Genomic DNA, 19,948 nt, shown 5'->3' on the forward strand with positions numbered 1-19,948 from the left:
GATGTAAATTCAAAAATGAACAGAATGTCTTGATATACCTCCTTCTATTTAATATCATACTGTTAAAAGACAGATACAGTATCTACCAAAATGTCTTTAAATTTTATATAGATAGGTTTAAGGAAAAACTTGTTTTCAGAATAAAGATTAAGTTTAATGATGAACAATCCAACAGCTTTCTTTAATTTATAAACTTTATTTCAAACCCCAATGTTTCGTTGTTGCTGCTCACCATGAAGAACTTTGTTTCAGTTACTCCTTCAAGCATGTTGTCAATGGTTCCAACTAGATGGAGCCACAGTTCCAATATTGCTTTAACAATTCTGAAACTAATTTCTTGTAATGGTGACATAAACTGGCATTCATAATATTTGGATTTCTTAAAAGTACAGTGTATATCAACAAGCCATCAACACTACAGGATTTGAAAGATAATTTAAAGATGGAAATTAATAACACTTTGACCTCTCCAATGGTAGAAGTCATCCTTAAAGCATGCCAGTGTGTAGCAGTTTGTGGTGGACACTTAATTGGACATTATTTTTCATACTTAATGATTAAAAGAACTCTTACTGACCTAAAGTGTCATAAATAATAAACACAAGTTATACCAACAAAAGTCATTGTTGACTTTTCAAGTTTTAAGTTCCTCCACTTTTTGTTGGAAGACCCTGTAGATTCTTTGTTGTTTTATCTGTTTGTGGTTTTGATAAGCAAAAGGTGAAAACAGATTGTGAAGTATTCCATTTTGTGGCCCTGAGTAGTTTTGTTAAAAACAGCTCAAGTAAAGTGTGGTAAGTATGAATTACTGTAATTACTAATTCTATGTGTTTACATTTGCTTTAGCACATTGAAAAATATTGGAAGTTGAAACAAATTTTAATGGGTTTCTAATTTATTTGTTTAAGTAACTGTTAGCCTGATTGGTTTGTTGTTAAGCTATAAACATGACAAAATTGCCACAAAGTGCATTTACTATTTTTACAATTATAAGACTGATAATTTTAAACTAAAATTAACAATCTGAGATAAATTGCACTGCACAACAAAGTTTTTCCTTCTTGAACACTGTTGGGTGTTCCTTATAGATTTTTGGCTGCTGATCACGAAAATCACACCCAGATTTGCCCATCACATACCGTTCCATCGAAATCTTCAGTTATGATACAATGGAAAAACGATAAAAGGGCAACTGGAATCCGTCAATGCTTACTGACTACTGTTGGACACAGCAACGTGATGCACCGGACATTGAATACAAACGTAAATCAGGAGCAAAACACTTTTAATTATGTTGAACTTAATAGCATATTAGAAACATAAACACAATTAAATACGTTATTGCCGGTGAACAGTTAACTGTCTGTTTATCAGTTACTACGTGATGAATCAAAACCAGAACTCTATTTGTGCATACCCACCAGGTACCTGTCACAATCAGCAAAACCTTTCAGGAAGCAACACTTTTCAAAAAAATTGTTGTGCAGTGTCATTGTATCATGAAAATATTTCTTGTGAAATAATCATTTATTATTGTCACCAATCTTAAAAAGTTGGTTTATGTCTAGTTTTGAAATACACACATAAGAAGAATATTTTTAAGTATCGTATTAAATTCAGTTGTCTTTTAAAGATTTCAAAACTTCTTTCAATTTCCATATTGTTTTCAGTCTTCTGCAGAAACCCTCTGCTCATCCTCTCCACCAACTCATGTATTTAACCTGTCTTCTGCTTGTCTCTCAATTGCAAATTCTGTTAACAACTCTCAAAAAACTTCCAGTCCAGACCTAACAATTGCATTCAAGCCCATTGAACAGTAAGTTGGAAATGAACAAATATTTCTCTATATAAACACACCAACATATACAATAATCCTGATTTCTGTATATGAACACAGTAACGTGTTATAAAATAATACTGATTTCTTTACGATGGGCTTTATTACAGGAATATTTGATGCTTAAAATGTAATTTTTTTTTCAGTTTTCATATTAACAAAAAAAGAGTAACATTTATAGTTAAAATGTATTAACAGTTAATTAATGAATAACACTATGTAACACAAATTTTGTTCCTGGATAGTATGTGTTATTTCTTAATTGCTTATGTTGTAAAAGTACAGAAAATGGCCATTATTCCCTTCAAACTTTGCTTTTGTGACCTGGATAATGAAATTTAGAAATTAACCTATTTTCTATGTAAAAACGGACAAATTTTCACATTTTCATTTACATCAGGTCTGAATAAAATAACATATGAGTCGATATTTACATGTATTTATTCTAAAGTTATACAAAAATGTTAAGAAGTGGGTAGTGTTTTGAGATTTGCGACTGTGATGTAAATCACTTTCACGTATCAGCCCCCAAATATAGTTTCCCATCATGTTTTCGTTATACGCCCCTTGGTAGAAGTGTTCAAAGTCCAGTATATCTTGGTAGAAGCGCTCACCTTGCTCCTCTGAGTATGATCCCATGTTCTCGTTGAATTTATCAAAATGAGTCTAAAAGATATGGACTTTCAAGGATATCCTGCAGCCCATTTTGCCGTAGTTCTTCATTAGAGCCTCAATCAGTTCCACATAATTTTCGTCCTTGTGATTGCCCAAGAAGCCCCAAACCACTGCGACAAAGTTTCCCCAAGTTTTTTCTTCCTACCTACTGAGCTTCTTGGGGAATTCTGTGCACTCCAGAATCTTCTTTATTTGTGGTCCAACAAAGACATCAGCTTTGACTTTTGCCTCAGAGAGCTCAGGGAAGAAGTCTTGAAGGTACTTGAAGGCTGCAGACTCCTCATCAAGAGCTGTGACAAATTGTTTCATAAGACCCAATTTTATGTGCAATGGGGGGAAGAACACCTTCTGGAGGTCTACTAGTGGCTCACACTTGACATTGTGCCTTCCCACAGAGGACTTGGTCCATTGTAGCCAATACTTCCTGTTGTAGTGTGCTTCAGTGTCCCTGCTGTCCCAAAAACAAAGATAACAGGGAAACTTGGTAAAGCCTTTTTGGAGACCCATTAGCAATGCCACCATTTTGATGTCTTTGATAACCTCCCAGCCATACTCATCATACTTCAAGGCTTCTAGCAAGGTCTTGATGCTGTTGTATTCCTCTTTGAGGTGCAAAAAATGAGCCATGTGACACGTTTTACAACATTCTAGAAAATTCATGTAAGCTCGAGAAAATTTTCTGTCAGCTGCTCAGCACTGAATCTACCTGAAATGTTCTGGAAAATGGGTAAATTTGAAAATTTCATTACACAGGTTACAAAAGCAAAGTTTGAAGAGAAAAATAGGTCTTTTCCATTTACTTTAGACATAAGCAATTGGGAAATAACACTTTCTGTTCAGGAACAAGAAAAAAATAAAAATATTGGTACATAGTGTTATTGATTATGAAGTAATAGTATGGTGAAAGTACAGTGTCAATATTTGTATGGCATTCAGATGTAGTTAGAGTAGTTGAGATAGAATTAGTTTCTAACTATCCAACATAAGGGTTAAAATTATTTTCTATGTGACGGAGACTGAAGTACAGTCACATAACACAATAATCATGTGACAAACAGTGAAGTACAGTCACAAAGCACAATAATCATGTGACAAACAGTGAAGCACAGTCACAAAGCACAATAACCATGTGACAAAGAGTGAAGTACGGTCACATAACACAATAACCGTGTGACAAAGAGTGAAGCACCATCACAAAGCACAATAATCATGAGACAAAGAGTGAAGTACAGTCACATAACACAATAATCATGTGACAAAGAGTGAAGCACCGTCACAAAGCACAATAATCATGTGACAAAGAGTGAAGTACAGTCACATAACACAATAACCGTGTGACAAAGAGTGAAGCACCATCACAAAGCACAATAATCATGAGACAAAGAGTGAAGTACAGTCACAAAGCACAATAATCATGTGACAAAGAGTGAAGCACCGTCACAAAGCACAATAATCATGAGACAAAGAGTGAAGTACAGTCACATAACACAATAACCATGTGACAAAGAGTGAAGCACCATCACAAAGCACAATAATCATGAGACAAAGAGTGAAGCACAGTCACAAAGCACAATAATCATGAGACAAAGAGTGAAGTACGGTCACATAACTCAATAACCTTGTGACAGAGTGAAGTACGGTCACATAACACAATAAACGTGTGAGAAAGAGTGAAGTATGGTCACATAACACAATAAACGTGTGAGAAAGAGTGAAGTACGGTCACATAACACAATAACCGTGTGAGAAAGAGTGAAGTACAGTCACATAACAAATAACCATGTGACAAAGAGTGAAGTACAGTCACATAACACAATAAACATGTGAGAAAGAGTGAAGTACGGTCACATAACAGTAACCGTGTGACAAAGAGTGAAGTACGGTCACATAACTTTGTGACTACTGTTTCTTCACAGTAGGACAATTTGTTGATAAATAAATCATTTTCATATCTGATATATTTACTTCCTGAATTCTTTTGAAAAGTTATAGTTTAAGAAAGTTGAAACTATTACTTTCATTTTCAGGAATCAGTCTCCACCAAGTCCAGTAACTGATGTAATTTCCATGCCTAGAGTGTGTCCTCAAACCACAGTAAGTCTTGAATGGTAGAAAGTCTGGTAGCACAGAAAGAAAGTGACATGAAGCTGCTATTGTGGTGTGTTTCTGGAATTAGTAAACAATAAGTGAATTTGTATTAATTTATTTTGGTAATATCCAGTGTAAGTGAAAGACTCATCTTTGTAAGAGAGAGAGGACTTAGCCAACCATCCTTGGTTATAATAATATTTAATATTGAACCTTTACACTTAAACTAATTGTGTTATTCTTGAATCTTTCCCAGGTGTTGTTTTAAGTTATTAGAAATAGCATTTTCTCACTACATTTTAGCTTTCTAATGGCTCAGCTGTAAATGTGATAGTTTACAATGATACCCATGGTTTGTCCAGTAGAGATGGCTCATTATTTAGCTTTGTGATGAACAATAAATAAATTGAAATTTGCAGTTTAGTACCAGTATCAGTGGTACTCAGAATACGGTACTGGTACTGGTTAATATTATATTGCGTGTTGAGAATAATGTCAGTTATCACATGTTCCTTCTTTAGAGGTTTGACCAAACACTTCCTTTGGCATTTTAACTTTGCTTTTCACGCATTTACGAAAGTTTTATGTTATAACTTTGACTTCATACTTGAGTTGATAAGGGAATCTCATCATCAAAATCAGCAGAAGCATGAAATTTGGGAAACTGGAAGAGAATGTGACTGTGCCTGTGTGACTGATTGCATTTAGATAGGTGCATGTGGGAAGATCACACTGCTTGTGTGACAATGTTTTAGTGAGTTACATTTAAACTACTTAATTATGGTAGTATAAAAACAAACTGGACATCAAACCATAGATAATAAATCAAGTTTTAATACTGAAAATTTAATATTAAGTCATTAATTGTATAAGTAAATATATTTAAAAACAACCTAAAAATCCTTAGTGTAGGAGTTAGGATATTTGTTCTTGAGTAATCTCATCATCTGAACTTTTATTGTACCCTCTAGAAAACAATGAAATATAACAAAGTATTCTCTGTAACATTGTCTGCAGCTCTATTCTTGTATTCTTTAGTCTTATGTTGTTAAAGAGTAACCAGTGAATATGAAGGATCTACTTACTTCTGACATGTTCTGGTTTACCATTTGATTATAGATTTTTCTGAGACCAAATCCATTAAATTTGTAACAAATAAAAGGCATAAATTTGACTGATTCATTGTCCTAGTCATCATAACAGTTAGGCTTGCAAATAATTGACAGTTTGGTTTGATGTGAAAAATATTTCCCACAAGAGCACACTGAGAAGAACAGTTGAATTCCTAACCATTCAAGTCACGTGATTAGAAATGCTTGAGTACTGGTGCTGTCTGTACTGTTCCAAACCATTTGCTAAATCTCCTTGTCTTTCTAGAGTGAATTGTGTTTAATCAGGGGTGAAATTCCTTTCATACAGATATTCATTTGTTTAACTTTTTTTCAAACCTATATCCCTTTTGTTGTACTATTAGAAAACAGGCACAACAAATCTAACAGAATCTAAACACTTGTTAAGTATTCTTCAAAAGAGACAGTGAATAAACTAATGATATCAGTTGTTTTTGTCAGATGGATCATGAGTTGTTTAGTAGGCTTGATGTCAATCATTATTAAACTAGTTGACACAGCCAAGACAGGGAAGACTAAAGACCAGTTACTAGTCCATTAAAACACAGCCAAGACAGGGAAGACTAAAGATCAGTTACTCATCCACTAAAACACAGCCAAGACAGGGAAGACTAAAGGCCAGTTGCTAGTCCATTAAAACACAGCCAAGACAGGGAAGACTAAAGATCAGTTACTCTTCCACTAAAACACTGCCAAGACAGGAAAGACTAAAGATCAGTTACTAGTCCACTAAAACACAGCCAAGACAGGGAAGACTAAAGATCAGTTACTAGTCCACTAAAACACAGCCAAGACAGGGAAGACTAAAGATCCATTACTAGTCCACTAAAACACAGCCAAGACAAGGAAGACTAAAGATCCATTACTAGTCCACTAAAACACAGCCAAGACAAGGAAGACTAAAAATCGGTTACTCGTCCACTAAAACACAGCCAAGACAGGGAAGACTAAAGATCAGTTACTAGTCCACTAAAACACAGCCAAGACAGGAAAGACTAAAGATCAGTTACTAGCCTATTAAAACACAGCCAAGACAGGGAAGACTAAAGATCAGTTCTGTATTACTGGATACATGAGTGATATGTTACTCCTACCTTAGAATGTTGCTATAATCTGTTACCTGATACCATAGAATGTTACTATAATCTGGTACCTGATGTGTGTGTGTGTGTGTATGTGTGTTTTTATTTACAGCAAAGCCACATTGGGCTATCTGCTGAGTCCATCAAGGGGAAATGCTACCTGATACCTCAAAATGTTACTGTAATCTGTTACCAGATACCTTCAGAATGTTACTGTAATCTGTTTCCTCATTCTTTCAGAATGTTACTATAATCTGTTATCTGATACCTTTGAATGTTACTGTAATCTGTTACCTGACACCTTCAGAATGTTACTATAATCTGTTACCTGACACCTTCAGAATGTTACTATAATCTGTTACCTGACACCTTCAGAATGTTACTATAATCTGTTACCTGACACCTTCAGAATGTTACTATAATCTGTTACCTGACACCTTCAGAATGTTACTATAATCTGTTACCTGATACCTACAGAATGTTACTGTAATCTGTTACCTGACACCTTCAGAATGTCACTATAATCTGTTACCTGACATCTTCAGGATGTCACTATAATCTGTTACCTGACATCTTCAGGATGTCACTATAATCTGTTACCTGACACCTTCAGGATGTTACTATAATCTGTTACCCGACACCTTCAGAATGTTACTATAATCTGTTACCTGACACCTTCAGAATGTTACTATAATCTGTTACCTGACACCTTCAGAATGTTACTATAATCTGTTACCTGACACCTTCAGAATGTTACTATAATCTGGTACCTGACACCTTCAGAATGTTACTATAATCTGGTACCTGATACCTCAGAATATTACTATAACATAGTAACTTGTCTTTTGTTTTAAAAGTAAATACTTATAAAGTAACATAAAAAAATATATAATGATTTTTAAAATACTATTCAAAGTGTAAATTAAGCATTTATTAGCCTTTAAATAAAAAAGGTTTTAAGAAACACTGAACTGTATATATTGCAAATAGAATTATTAGAAAGTAACTCGTAGAAGACTAAAGCTACATTAACTGGCAGATTTTAAGTGTGGTATTTTTTAGACAGGATAAGCTCTGGTTAAAGGTTTTCTTATTTTATTATAGTCATGTCCCCTGTCATTGGATGCTACTGTGTCAGAAGTTAGTCAGTGGCTCAAGCAGAATAGACTGTCTCAGTACATTGAGACTTTCACTAATTATTGTGGTAAGTAACTGTATATAGACTGTCTTTGTATGTTCAGACTTTCACTAGTTATTGTGGTAAGTAACTGTATGTAGACTGTCTTTGTATGTTCAGACTTTCACTAGTTATTGTGGTAAGTAACTGTATATAGACTGTCTTTGTATGTTCAGACTTTCACTAGTTATTGTGGTAAGTAACTGTATATAGACTGTCTTTGTATGTTCAGACTTTCACTAGTTGTTGTGGTAAGTAACTGTATATAGACTCTTTGTATGTTCAGACTTTCACTAGTTGTGGTAAGTAACTGTATATAGACTGTCTTTGTATGTTCAGACTTTCACTAGTTATTGTGGTAAGTAACTGTATATAGACTGTCTTTGTATGTTCAGACTTTCACTAGTTATTGTGGTAAGTAACTGTATATAGACTATCTTTGTATGTTCAGACTTTCACTAGTTATTGTGGTAAGTAACTGTATATAGACTGTCTTTGTATGTTCAGACTTTCACTAGTTATTGTGGTAAGTAACTATATATAGACTGTCTTTGTATGTTCAGACTTTCACTGGTTATTGTGGTAAGTAACTGTATATAGACTGTCTTTGTATGTTCAGACTTTCACTAGTTGTTGTGGTAAGTAACTGTATATAGACTGTCTTTGTATGTTCAGACTTTCACTAGTTGTTGTGGTGGTAAGTAACTGTATATAGACTGTCTTTGTATGTTCAGGCTTTCACTAGTTATTGTGGTAAGTAACTGTATATAGACTGTCTTTGTATGTTCAGACTTTCACTAGTTATTGTGGTAAGTAACTGTATATAGATTGTCTTTGTATGTTCAGACTTTCACTAGTTGTTGTGGTAAGTAACTGTATATAGACTGTCTTTGTATGTTCAGACTTTCACTAGTTATTGTGGTAAGTAACTGTATATAGACTGTCTTTGTATGTTCAGACTTTCACTAGTTATTGTGGTAAGTAACTGTATATAGACTGTCTTTGTATGTTCAGACTTTCACTAGTTATTGTGGTAAGTAATTATATATAGACTGTCTTTGTATGTTCAGACTTTCACTAGTTATTGTGGTAAGTAATTATATATAGACTGTCTTTGTATGTTCATACTTTCACTAGTTATTGTGGTAAGTAACTGTATATAGACTGTCTTTGTATGTTCATACTTTCACTAGTTGTTGTGGTAAGTAATTGTATATAGATTGTCTTTGTATGTTGAGACTTTCACTAGTTATTGTTGGAAGTAATTATATATAGACTGTCTTAGTATGTTCAGATTTTCACTAGTTATTGTGGTAAGTAACTGTATATAGACTGTCTTAGTATGTTCATACTTTCACTAGTTATTGTGGTAAGTAACTGTATATAGACTGTCTTAGTATGTTGAGATTTTCAGTAGTTATTATGGTAAGTAATTGTATACTTATCTCAGTCATAGAGTTTATCTCTTCCTGTTATAGGGTACAGATCTGGTATCTTTTCATTGTCCTTATAGTAAACTAATAGCATAGTTTAAAATCTATTTTTTTTTTGGTGTTAGATATATTTTGGAGAAAGTTCTTATATTTGTATGGCTAATTAAAATAGTTCATTTATTATTAACGTGTACTGAGAAGTAACTTCGGCCATATAAATGAGTGTAGCCTACCACATACAAACTGAAGTTAGCAAGTCAGAGACAGAGGGATTTATTTGAAACCTTTTTGATAATCTTCTGTCTGTAAATTGACAAAAACAACTTTAGAAACACACATGTTTCTACTTGTGATACCAATCATCTCTGTTGACAAGTGCAAGTGTTGAATCATGGGGAACAATAGAGTTGTGTGGACACTGATGTAACTGTTTCTGACAAACAACTCTTGTTCTGAAGGGATTTTGTTATCATTTTAACAGCTACAGAAGTTTCATTAATTATTTTGTAGATTTCTTTTTTTTCTGGTATTTATTGAAAAACTGTTACTTTCTTCTGGTAGTACATGTAACTTTGTCACATAACATCAGATTTGTTGATTGTTAGGACATAATTCATGAGATATCATCAAAACATATGAAATAAGTAATTTGCTAAACAATAATTCTGTGTAGTGAACAAAAGAAAGTTTGTAGAAATAGTAATTGTTCATTCTGTCTGAAAAATACACAAATACAAGTTGCTGCACTTTGTACACAAATACAAGTTGCTGCACTTTGATATGTTGAGTATAAATTATACCCCTACAAATTATAACCATACAAGTTAATCATAATCAAGTTACTTCTTTGCTCCATATATTACCTTAAGGTAGAGCTTGATAGATAATTATAATAGCTCATGACATAACTAAGTCTTCATATTATTTCAAACTGTATAATTTTATGCTGTTAGTTCTGCAGCTTACAGTGGTTCCATCTACTTAGATAACTAAAACCAGAATATACAACACAATGTTTTATAAATTTCTAACAGCATTGTGAAGTTAGCAATGAGATAACAATATTATGTTATTCTCAATTTTCCTGATAAGAATTTTTGTTTTTCTGATTTTTGAAATTATATTAAAGTACCCCTTTCCCAAACTAGTTCTTCCATTGCTGTCACATTCACAGCTTGCTTTAGTGAGAGATGTTTTCTTTCATTATCTCTGTTTAATGTCTTAGGCTCTGATCTCCTGAGGTTGACAAGAAATGATATTATTCAGATTTGTGGCTTTGCTGATGGAATACGACTTTTCTCCACTCTTCAATCCAGGTATCATTGACTGTAAATATAAAAATTTATGTTGATGTCTGCAAACCTCAGTAAGACATCAGGCATTAAATCTTCCTTTATTTAATATAAAAGAAGGCCCATCATTGAGTATAATAACAATTAGGGTTAGTTCTTGTCCATTTCAGTACATTCCATCTGTTATTGAACTTTATGCACAGAGAAGATAATACTTTGTTTCAATATGTCTTTCTTATACAATGTGACAAAACACATTATGATCTTTAAAAAGTTATTTCGATAAAGTACTGCTACTTTTAGGAATATAAATGGAAGTGCAAGATCGGGGTAAGAGTTAATGATGTATTTCTTTACATTTATCAATTTTTTATAATTTATTTCATAGTTCAAAGCAGTATGTTGAAATAACATTACATCTAGTGTACTACAAACAAAAGTCTTCATTGTTGTTCCTTTATGATTGACTTTACAATAATAGAGAATTTTCATGGTAACAAGACTAAAATTACATTCACTTCAGGTTTCCTTAAGTAAACAACTAACAAAACAGAGGATGATTAGGCTTTCAGGTTTCCTTAAGTAAACAACTAATAAACCAGAGGATGATTAGGTTTTCAGGTTTCCTTAAGTAAACAGCTAACAAAACAGAGGATGATTAGGCTTTCAGGTTTTCTTAAGTAAACAACTAACAAAACAGAGGATGATTACGCTTTCAGATTTCCTTAAGTAAACAACTAACAAAACAGAGGATGGTAAGGCTTTCAGGTTTTCTTAAGTAAACAACTAACAAAACAGAGGATGATTAGACTTTCAGGCTTCCTTAAGTAAACAACTAACAAAACAGAGGATGGTAAAGCTTTCAGGTTTTCTTAAGTAAACAACTAACAAAACAGAGGATGATTATGCTTTCAGGTTTTCTTAAGTAAACAACTAACAAAACAGAGGATGGTAAGGCTTTCAGGTTTTCTTAAGTAAACAACTAACAAAACAGAGGATGATTAGGCTTTCAGGTTTCCTTAAGTACACAATTAACAAAACAGAGGATGATTAGGCTTTCAAGTGTCCTTAAGTAAACAACTAACAAAACAAAGGATGATTAGGCTTTCAAGTGTCCTTAAGTAAACAACTAACAAAACAAAGGATGATTAGGCTTTCAGGTTTCCTTAAGTACACAATTAACAAAACAGAGGATGATTACGCTTTCAAGTGTCCTTAAGTAAACAACTAACAAAACAGAGGATGGTAAGGCTTTCAAGTTTTCTTAAGTAAACAACTAACAAAACAAAGAACAATTAGACTTTCAGGTTTCCTGAAGTAAACAACTAACAAAACAGGGATGTTAGGCTTTCAGGTTTCCTGAAGTAAACAACTAACAAAACAGGGACGTTAGGCTTTCAGGTTTCCTTAAGTAAACAACTAACAAAACAGGGATGTTAGACTTTCAAGTTTCCTTAAGTAAATAACTAATAAAACAGGGACGTTAGGCTTTCTGGTTTCTTTAAGTAAACAACTAACAAAACTGAGATTGGTTTTCATAAAACAAAAATTTAAATATAAAATTTACTTAGGTAAGTGAACCATTTCGTATATTTCACTTTGTTTTGTTTTACATCTCGAAACTATTTAACTTCATATCTAGTTAACTGTTTAGCCTTATCTCTAGTTAACTGTTTAGCCTTATCTCTAGTTAACTATTTAACTTCATATCTAGTTAACTGTTTAGCCTTATCTCTAGTTAACTATTTAACTTCATATCTAGTTAACTGTTTAGTCTTATCTCTAGTTAACTATTTAACTTCATATCTAGTTAACTGTTTAGCCTTATCTCTAGTTAACTATTTAACTTCATATCTAGTTAACTGTTTAGCCTTATCTCTAGTTAACTATTTAACTTCATCTCTAGTTAACTGTTTAGCCTTATCTCTAGTTAACTATTTAACTTCATATCTAGTTAACTGTTTAGCCTTATCTCTAGTTAACTATTTAACTTCATATCTAGTTAACTGTCTAGCCTTATCTCTAGTTAAATATTTAACTTCCTACCTATTTAACTGTTTAGCCTTATCTCTAGTTAACTGTCTAGCCTTATCTCTAGTTAACTATTTAACTTCATATCTAGTTAACTGTTTAGCCTTATCTCTAGTTAACTATTTAACTTCATATCTAGTTAACTGTTTAGCCTTATCTCTAGTTAACTATTTAACTTCATATCTAGTTAACTGTTTAGCCTTATCTCTAGTTAACTATTTAACTTCATATCTAGTTAACTGTTTAGCCTTATCTCTAGTTAACTGTTTAGCCTTATCTCTAGTTAACTGTTTAACTTCATATCTAGTTAACTATTTAACTTCATATCTAGTTAACTGTTTAGCCTTATCTCTAGTTAACTATTTAACTTCATATCTAGTTAACTGTTTAGCCTTATCTCTAGTTAACTATTTAACTTCATATCTAGTTAACTGTTTAACCTTATCTCTAGTTAACTATTTAACTTCATATCTAGTTAACTGTTTAACCTTATCTCTAGTTAACTGTTTAGCCTTATCTCTAGTTAACTGTTTAGCCTTATCTCTAGTTAACTATTTAACTTCATATCTAGTTAACTGTTTAGCCTTATCTCTAGTTAACTATTTAACTTCATATCTAGTTAACTGTTTAACCTTATCTCTAGTTAACTGTTTAGCCTTATCTCTAGTTAACTGTTTAGCCTTATCTCTAGTTAACTATTTAACTTCATATCTAGTTAACTGTTTAGCCTTATCTCTAGTTAACTATTTAACTTCATATCTAGTTAACTGTTTAGCCTTATCTCTAGTTAACTATTTAACTTCATATCTAGTTAACTGTTTAGCCTTATCTCTAGTTAACTATTTAACTTCATATCTAGTTAACTGTTTAGCCTTATCTCTAGTTAACTGTTTAGCCTTATCTCTAGTTAACTGTTTAGCCTTATCTCTAGTTAACTATTTAACTTCATATCTAGTTAACTGTTTAGCCTTATCTCTAGTTAACTATTTAACTTCATAACTAGTTAACTGTTTAGCCTTATCTTTAACTGTTTAACTTATCTCTAGTTAACTGTTTAGCCTTATCTCTAGTTAACTGTTTAATCTTTATATCTAGTTAACTGTTTAGCCTTATCTCTAGTTAACTATTTAACTTCATATCTAGTTAACTGTTTAGCCTTATCTCTAGTTAACTATTTAACTTCATATCTAGTTAACTGTTTAGCCTTATCTCTAGTTAACTATTTAACTTCATATCTAGTTAACTGTTTAGCCTTATCTCTAGTTAACTATTTAACTTCATATCTAGTTAACTGTTTAGCCTTATCTCTAGTTAACTATTTAACTTCATATCTAGTTAACTGTTTAACCTTATCTCTAGTTAACTAGTTAACTATTTAACTTCATATCTAGTTAACTGTTTAGCCTTATCTCTAGTTAACTGTTTAATCTTATCTCTAGTTAACTGTTTAGCTTATCTCTAGTTAACTGTTTATTATCTCTAGTTAACTATTTAACTTCATATCTAGTTAACTGTTTAGCTTTATCTCTAGTTAACTATTTAACTTCATATCTAGTTAACTGTTTAGCCTTATCTCTAGTTAACTATTTAACTTCATATCTAGTTAACTGTTTAACCTTATCTCTAGTTAACTATTTAACTTCATCTCTAGTTAACTGTTTAACCTTATCTCTAGTTAACTGTTTAGCTTTATCTCTAGTTAACTGTTTAGCCTTATCTCTAGTTAACTATTTAACTTCATATCTAGTTAACTGTTTAGCCTTATCTCTAGTTAACTATTTAACTTCATATCTAGTTAACTGTTTAGCTCTAGTTAACTCTCTATCTAGTTAACTGTTTAACTTTATCTCTAGTTAACTGTTTAACTTCTTATCTCTAGTTAACTGTTTAATCTCTAGTTAACTGTTTAGCCTATCTCTAGTTAACTGTTTAGCCTTATCTCTAGTTAACTATTTAACTTCATATCTAGTTAACTGTTTAGCCTTATCTCTAGTTAACTATTTAACTTCATATCTAGTTAACTGTTTAGCCTTATCTCTAGTTAACTATTTAACTTCATATCTAGTTAACTGTTTAGCCTTATCTCTAGTTAACTATTTAACTTCATATCTAGTTAACTGTTTAGCCTTATCTCTAGTTAACTATTTAACTTCATATCTAGTTAACTGTTTAGCCTTATCTCTAGTTAACTGTTTAACTTTATCTCTAGTTAACTGTTTAGCCTTATCTCTAGTTAACTATTTAACTTCATATCTAGTTAACTGTTTAGCCTTATCTCTAGTTAACTATTTAACTTCATATCTAGTTAACTGTTTAGCCTTATCTCTAGTTAACTATTTAACTTCATATCTAGTTAACTGTTTAAATCTCTAGTTAACTATTTAACTTCATATCTAGTTAACTGTTTAGCCTTATCTCTAGTTAACTATTTAACTTCATATCTAGTTAACTGTTTAGCCTTATCTCTAGTTAACTATTTAACTTCATATCTAGTTAACTGTTTAACCTTATCTCTAGTTAACTGTTTAACTTATATCTAGTTAACTGTTTAGCCTTATCTCTAGTTAACTGTTTAACTTCATATCTAGTTAACTGTTTAGCCTTATCTCTAGTTAACTAGTTAACTATTTAACTTCATATCTAGTTAACTGTTTAACCTTATCTCTAGTTAACTGTTTAACTTATATCTAGTTAACTGTTTAGCCTTATCTCTTATCTCTAGTTAACTGTTTAGTTAACTATTTAACTTCATATCTAGTTAACTGTTTAGCCTTATCTCTAGTTAACTATTTAACTTATATCTAGTTAACTGTTTAGCCTTATCTCTAGTTAACTATTTAACTTCATATCTAGTTAACTAGTTATCTCTAGTTAACTGTTTAGCCTTATCTCTAGTTAACTGTTTAACCTTATCTCTAGTTAACTGTTTAGCCTTATCTCTAGTTAACTGTTTAACTTCATATCTAGTTAACTGTTTAGCCTTATCTCTAACTTAACTATTTAAACTGTTTAACCTTATCTCTAGTTAACTGTTTAGCCTTATCTCTAGTTAACTGTTTAACTTCATATCTAGTTAACTGTTTAGCCTTATCTCTAGTTAACTGTTTAGCCTTATCTCTAGTTAACTGTTTAGCCTTATCTTATCTCTAGTTAACTGTTTAACTTCATATCTAGTTAACTGTTTAGCCTTATCTCTAGTTAACTGTTTAACTTATCTCTAGTTAACTGTTTAGCCTTATCTCTAGTTAACTGTTTAGCCTTATCTCTAGTTAACTGTTTAACCTTATCTCTAGTTAACTGTTTAGCCTCATATCTAGTTAACTGTTTAGCCTTATCTCTAGTTAACTATTTAACTTCATATCTAGTTAACTGTTTAACCTTATCTCTAGTTAACTATTTAACTTCATATCTAGTTAACTGTTTAACTTATCTCTAGTTAACTGTTTAACCTTATCTCTAGTTAACTGTTTAGCCTTATCTCTAGTTAACTGTTTAGCTTATCTCTAGTTAACTGTTTAACCTTATCTCTAGTTAACTGTTTAGCCTTATCTCTAGTTAACTGTTTAACTTCATATCTAGTTAACTGTTTAACCTTATCTCTAGTTAACTGTTTAACCTTATCTCTAGTTAACTGTTTAACTTTATCTCTAGTTAACTGTTTAACCTTTAACCTTATCTCTAGTTAACTGTTTAACTTCATATCTAGTTAACTGTTTAACCTTATCTCTAGTTAACTGTTTAACCTTATCTCTAGTTAACTGTTTAAACTTTTAGCTTATCTCTAGTTAACTGTTTAGCCTTATCTCTAGTTAACTGTTTAACTTTATCTCTAGTTAACTGTTTAGCCTTATCTCTAGTTAACTGTTTAGCCTTATCTCTAGTTAACTGTTTAGCCTTATCTCTAGTTAACTATTTAACTTCATATCTAGTTAACTGTTTAACCTTATCTCTAGTTAACTATTTAACTTCATATCTAGTTAACTGTTTAACCTTATCTCTAGTTAACTGTTTAGCCTTATCTCTAGTTAACTGTTTAACTTCCTTTATCTCTAGTTAACTGTTAACTTCATATCTAGTTAACTTTTATTATCTCTAGTTAACTATTTAACTTCATATCTAGTTAACTGTTTAGCCTTATCTCTAGTTAACTATTTAACTTCATATCTAGTTAACTGTTTAGCCTTATCTCTAGTTAACTATTTAACTTCATATCTAGTTAACTGTTTAACCTTATCTCTAGTTAACTGTTTAGCCTTATCTCTAGTTAACTGTTTAGCCTTATCTCTAGTTAACTTTTATCTCTGTTTAGTTATCTCTAGTTAACTATTTAACTTCATATCTAGTTAACTGTTTAGCCTTATCTCTAGTTAACTATTTAACTTCATATCTAGTTAACTGTTTAGCCTTATCTCTAGTTAACTATTTAACTTCATATCTAGTTAACTGTTTAGTTATCTCTAGTTAACTATTTAACTTCATATCTAGTTAACTGTTTAGCCTTATCTCTAGTTAACTCTTCATATCTAGTTAACTGTTTAGCCTTATCTCTAGTTAACTATTTAACTTCATCTAGTTAACTGTTTAGCCTTATCTCTAGTTAACTATTTAACTTCATCTAGTTAACTGTTTAGCCTTATCTCTAGTTAACTATTTAACTTCATATCTAGTTAACTGTTTAGCCTTATCTCTAGTTAACTATTTAACTTCATATCTAGTTAACTATCTCTAGTTAACTGTTTAACTTCATATCTAGTTAACTGTTAAGCTTCATCTCTAGTTAACTGTTTAACTTTATATCTAGTTAACTGTTTAACCTTATTTAACTGTTTAACTTCATATCTAGTTAACTGTTTAACCTTATCTCTAGTTAACTGTTTAGCCTTATCTCTAGTTAACTGTTTAACCTTATCTCTAGTTAACTGTTTAACTTCATATCTAGTTAACTGTTTAACCTTATCTCTAGTTAACTGTTTAACTTCACATCTAGTTAACTGTTTAGCCTTATCTCTAGTTAACTGTTTAACCTTATCTCTAGTTAACTGTCTAATCTTATCTCTAGTTAACTGTTTAGCCTTATCTCTAGTTAACTGTTTAGCCTTATCTCTAGTTAACTATTTAACTTCATATCTTGTTAACTGTTTAGCCTTATCTCTAGTTAACTGTTTAACTTCATATCTAGTTAACTGTTTAGCCTTATCTCTAGTTAACTGTTTAACTTCATATCTAGTTAACTGTTTAGCCTTATCTCTAGTTAACTGTTTAGCCTTATCTCTAATTAACTATTTAACTTCATATCTAGTTAACTGTTTAGCCTTATCTCTAGTTAACTGTTTAACTTCATATCTAGTTAACTGTTTAGCCTTATCTCTAGTTAACTGTTTAACCTTATCTCTAGTTAACTGTTTAGCCTTATCTCTAGTTAACTGTTTAGCCTTATCTCTAGTTAACTGTTTAGCTTTATCTCTAATTAACTATTTAACTTCATATCTAGTTAACTGTTTAGCCTTATCTCTAGTTAACTGTTTAACTTCATATCTAGTTAACTGTTTAGCCTTATCTCTAGTTAACTGTTTAACTTATCTCTAGTTAACTGTTTAGCCTTATCTCTAGTTAACTGTTTAGCCTTATCTCTAGTTAACTGTTTAACCTTATCTCTAGTTAACTGTTTAGCCTTATCTCTAGTTAACTATTTAACTTCATATCTAGTTAACTGTTTAGCCTTATCTCTAGTTAACTGTTTAACTTCATATCTAGTTAACTGTTTAGCCTTATCTCTAGTTAACTGTTTAACCTTATCTCTAGTTAACTGTTTAGCCTTATCTCTAGTTAACTGTTTAACTTCATATCTAGTTAACTGTTTAGCCTTATCTCTAGTTAACTGTTTAACCTTATCTCTAGTTAACTGTTTAACCTTATCTCTGGTTAACTGTTTAACCTTATCTCTAGTTAACTGTTTAGCCTTATCTCTAGTTAACTATTTAACTTCATATCTAGTTAACTGTTTAGCCTTATCTCTAGTTAACTGTTTAGCCTTATCTCTAGTTAACTGTTTAACCTTATCTCTAGTTAACTGTTTAGCCTTATCTCTAGGTTAACTGTTTAGCCTTATCTCTAGTTAACTGTTTAACTTCATATCTAGTTAACTGTTTAACTCTCATATCTAGTTAACTGTTTAGCCTTATCTCTAGTTAACTGTTTAACTTCATATCTAGTTAACTGTTTAGCCTTATCTCTAGTTAACTGTTTAACTTCATATCTAGTTAACTGTTTAGCCTTATCTCTAGTTAACTGTTTAACCTTATCTCTAGTTAACTGTTTAGCCTTATCTCTAGTTAACTGTTTAGCCTTAATTCTAGTTAACTGTTTAGCCTTATCTCTAGTTAACTATTTAACTTCATATCTAGTTAACTGTTTAGCCTTATCTCTAGTTAACTGTTTAGCCTTATCTCTAGTTAACTGTTTAGCCTTATCTCTAGTTAACTGTTTAGCCTTATCTCTAGTTAACTGTTTAGCCTTATCTCTAGTTAACTGTTTAGCCTTATCTCTAGTTAACTGTTTAGCCTTATCTCTAGTTAACTATTTAACTTCATATCTAGTTAACTGTTTAGCCTTATCTCTAGTTAACTATTTAACTTCATATCTAGTTAACTGTTTAGCCTTTATCTCTCTCTAGTTAACTTCATTTAACTTTTAGCATATCTAGTTAACTGTTTAACTGTTATCTCTAGTTAACTATTTAACTTCATATCTAGTTAACTGTTTAACCTTATCTCTAGTTAACTGTTTAGCCTTATCTCTAGTTAACTGTTTAGCCTTATCTCTAGTTAACTATTTAACTTCATATCTAGTTAACTGTTTAGCCTTATCTCTAGTTAACTATTTAACTTCATATCTAGTTAACTGTTTAGCCTTATCTCTAGTTAACTATTTAACTTCATATCTAGTTAACTGTTTAACCTTATCTCTAGTTAACTATTTAACTATATATCTAGTTAACTGTTTAGCCTTATCTCTAGTTAACTATTTAACTTCATATCTAGTTAACTGTCTAGCCTTATCTCTAGTTAACTGTTTAGCCTTATCTCTAGTTAACTGTCTAGCCTTATCTCTAGTTAACTATTTAACTTCATATCTAGTTAACTGTTTAGCCTTATCTCTAGTTAACTATTTAACTTCATAACTAGTTAACTGTTTAGCCTTATC

General features: G+C 31.3%; 1 protein-coding gene across 17 annotated transcripts in view; it reads left to right on the forward strand.

Annotated features, from left to right (window-relative positions):
* Window positions 1-19,948, forward strand: part of LOC143239811 (transcription factor CP2-like) — a 78,150-nt gene that overhangs the window by 45,095 nt on the left and 13,107 nt on the right. For 14 of the 17 annotated variants that reach the window (XR_013021388.1, XM_076481339.1, XM_076481346.1 and 11 more), the window contains 4 exons: window positions 1,671-1,816; window positions 4,540-4,606; window positions 7,917-8,016; window positions 10,648-10,738. Coding sequence is in view for 13 of the 17 variants with exons in the window: in XM_076481339.1 (XP_076337454.1) it covers window positions 1,671-1,816; window positions 4,540-4,606; window positions 7,917-8,016; window positions 10,648-10,738 (404 nt within the window). In the remaining 4 variants the exon portion in view is untranslated. The remainder of the gene's footprint in view (window positions 1-1,670; window positions 1,817-4,539; window positions 4,607-7,916; window positions 8,017-10,647; window positions 10,739-19,948) is intronic. The other 3 variants (XR_013021389.1, XR_013021390.1, XR_013021391.1) reach the window with 1 other exon arrangement.

This window comes from Tachypleus tridentatus, chromosome 13 (genome assembly GCF_004210375.1).
Source record: "Tachypleus tridentatus isolate NWPU-2018 chromosome 13, ASM421037v1, whole genome shotgun sequence".
In the NCBI taxonomy this organism is placed as follows: Eukaryota; Metazoa; Arthropoda; class Merostomata; order Xiphosura; family Limulidae; genus Tachypleus; species Tachypleus tridentatus.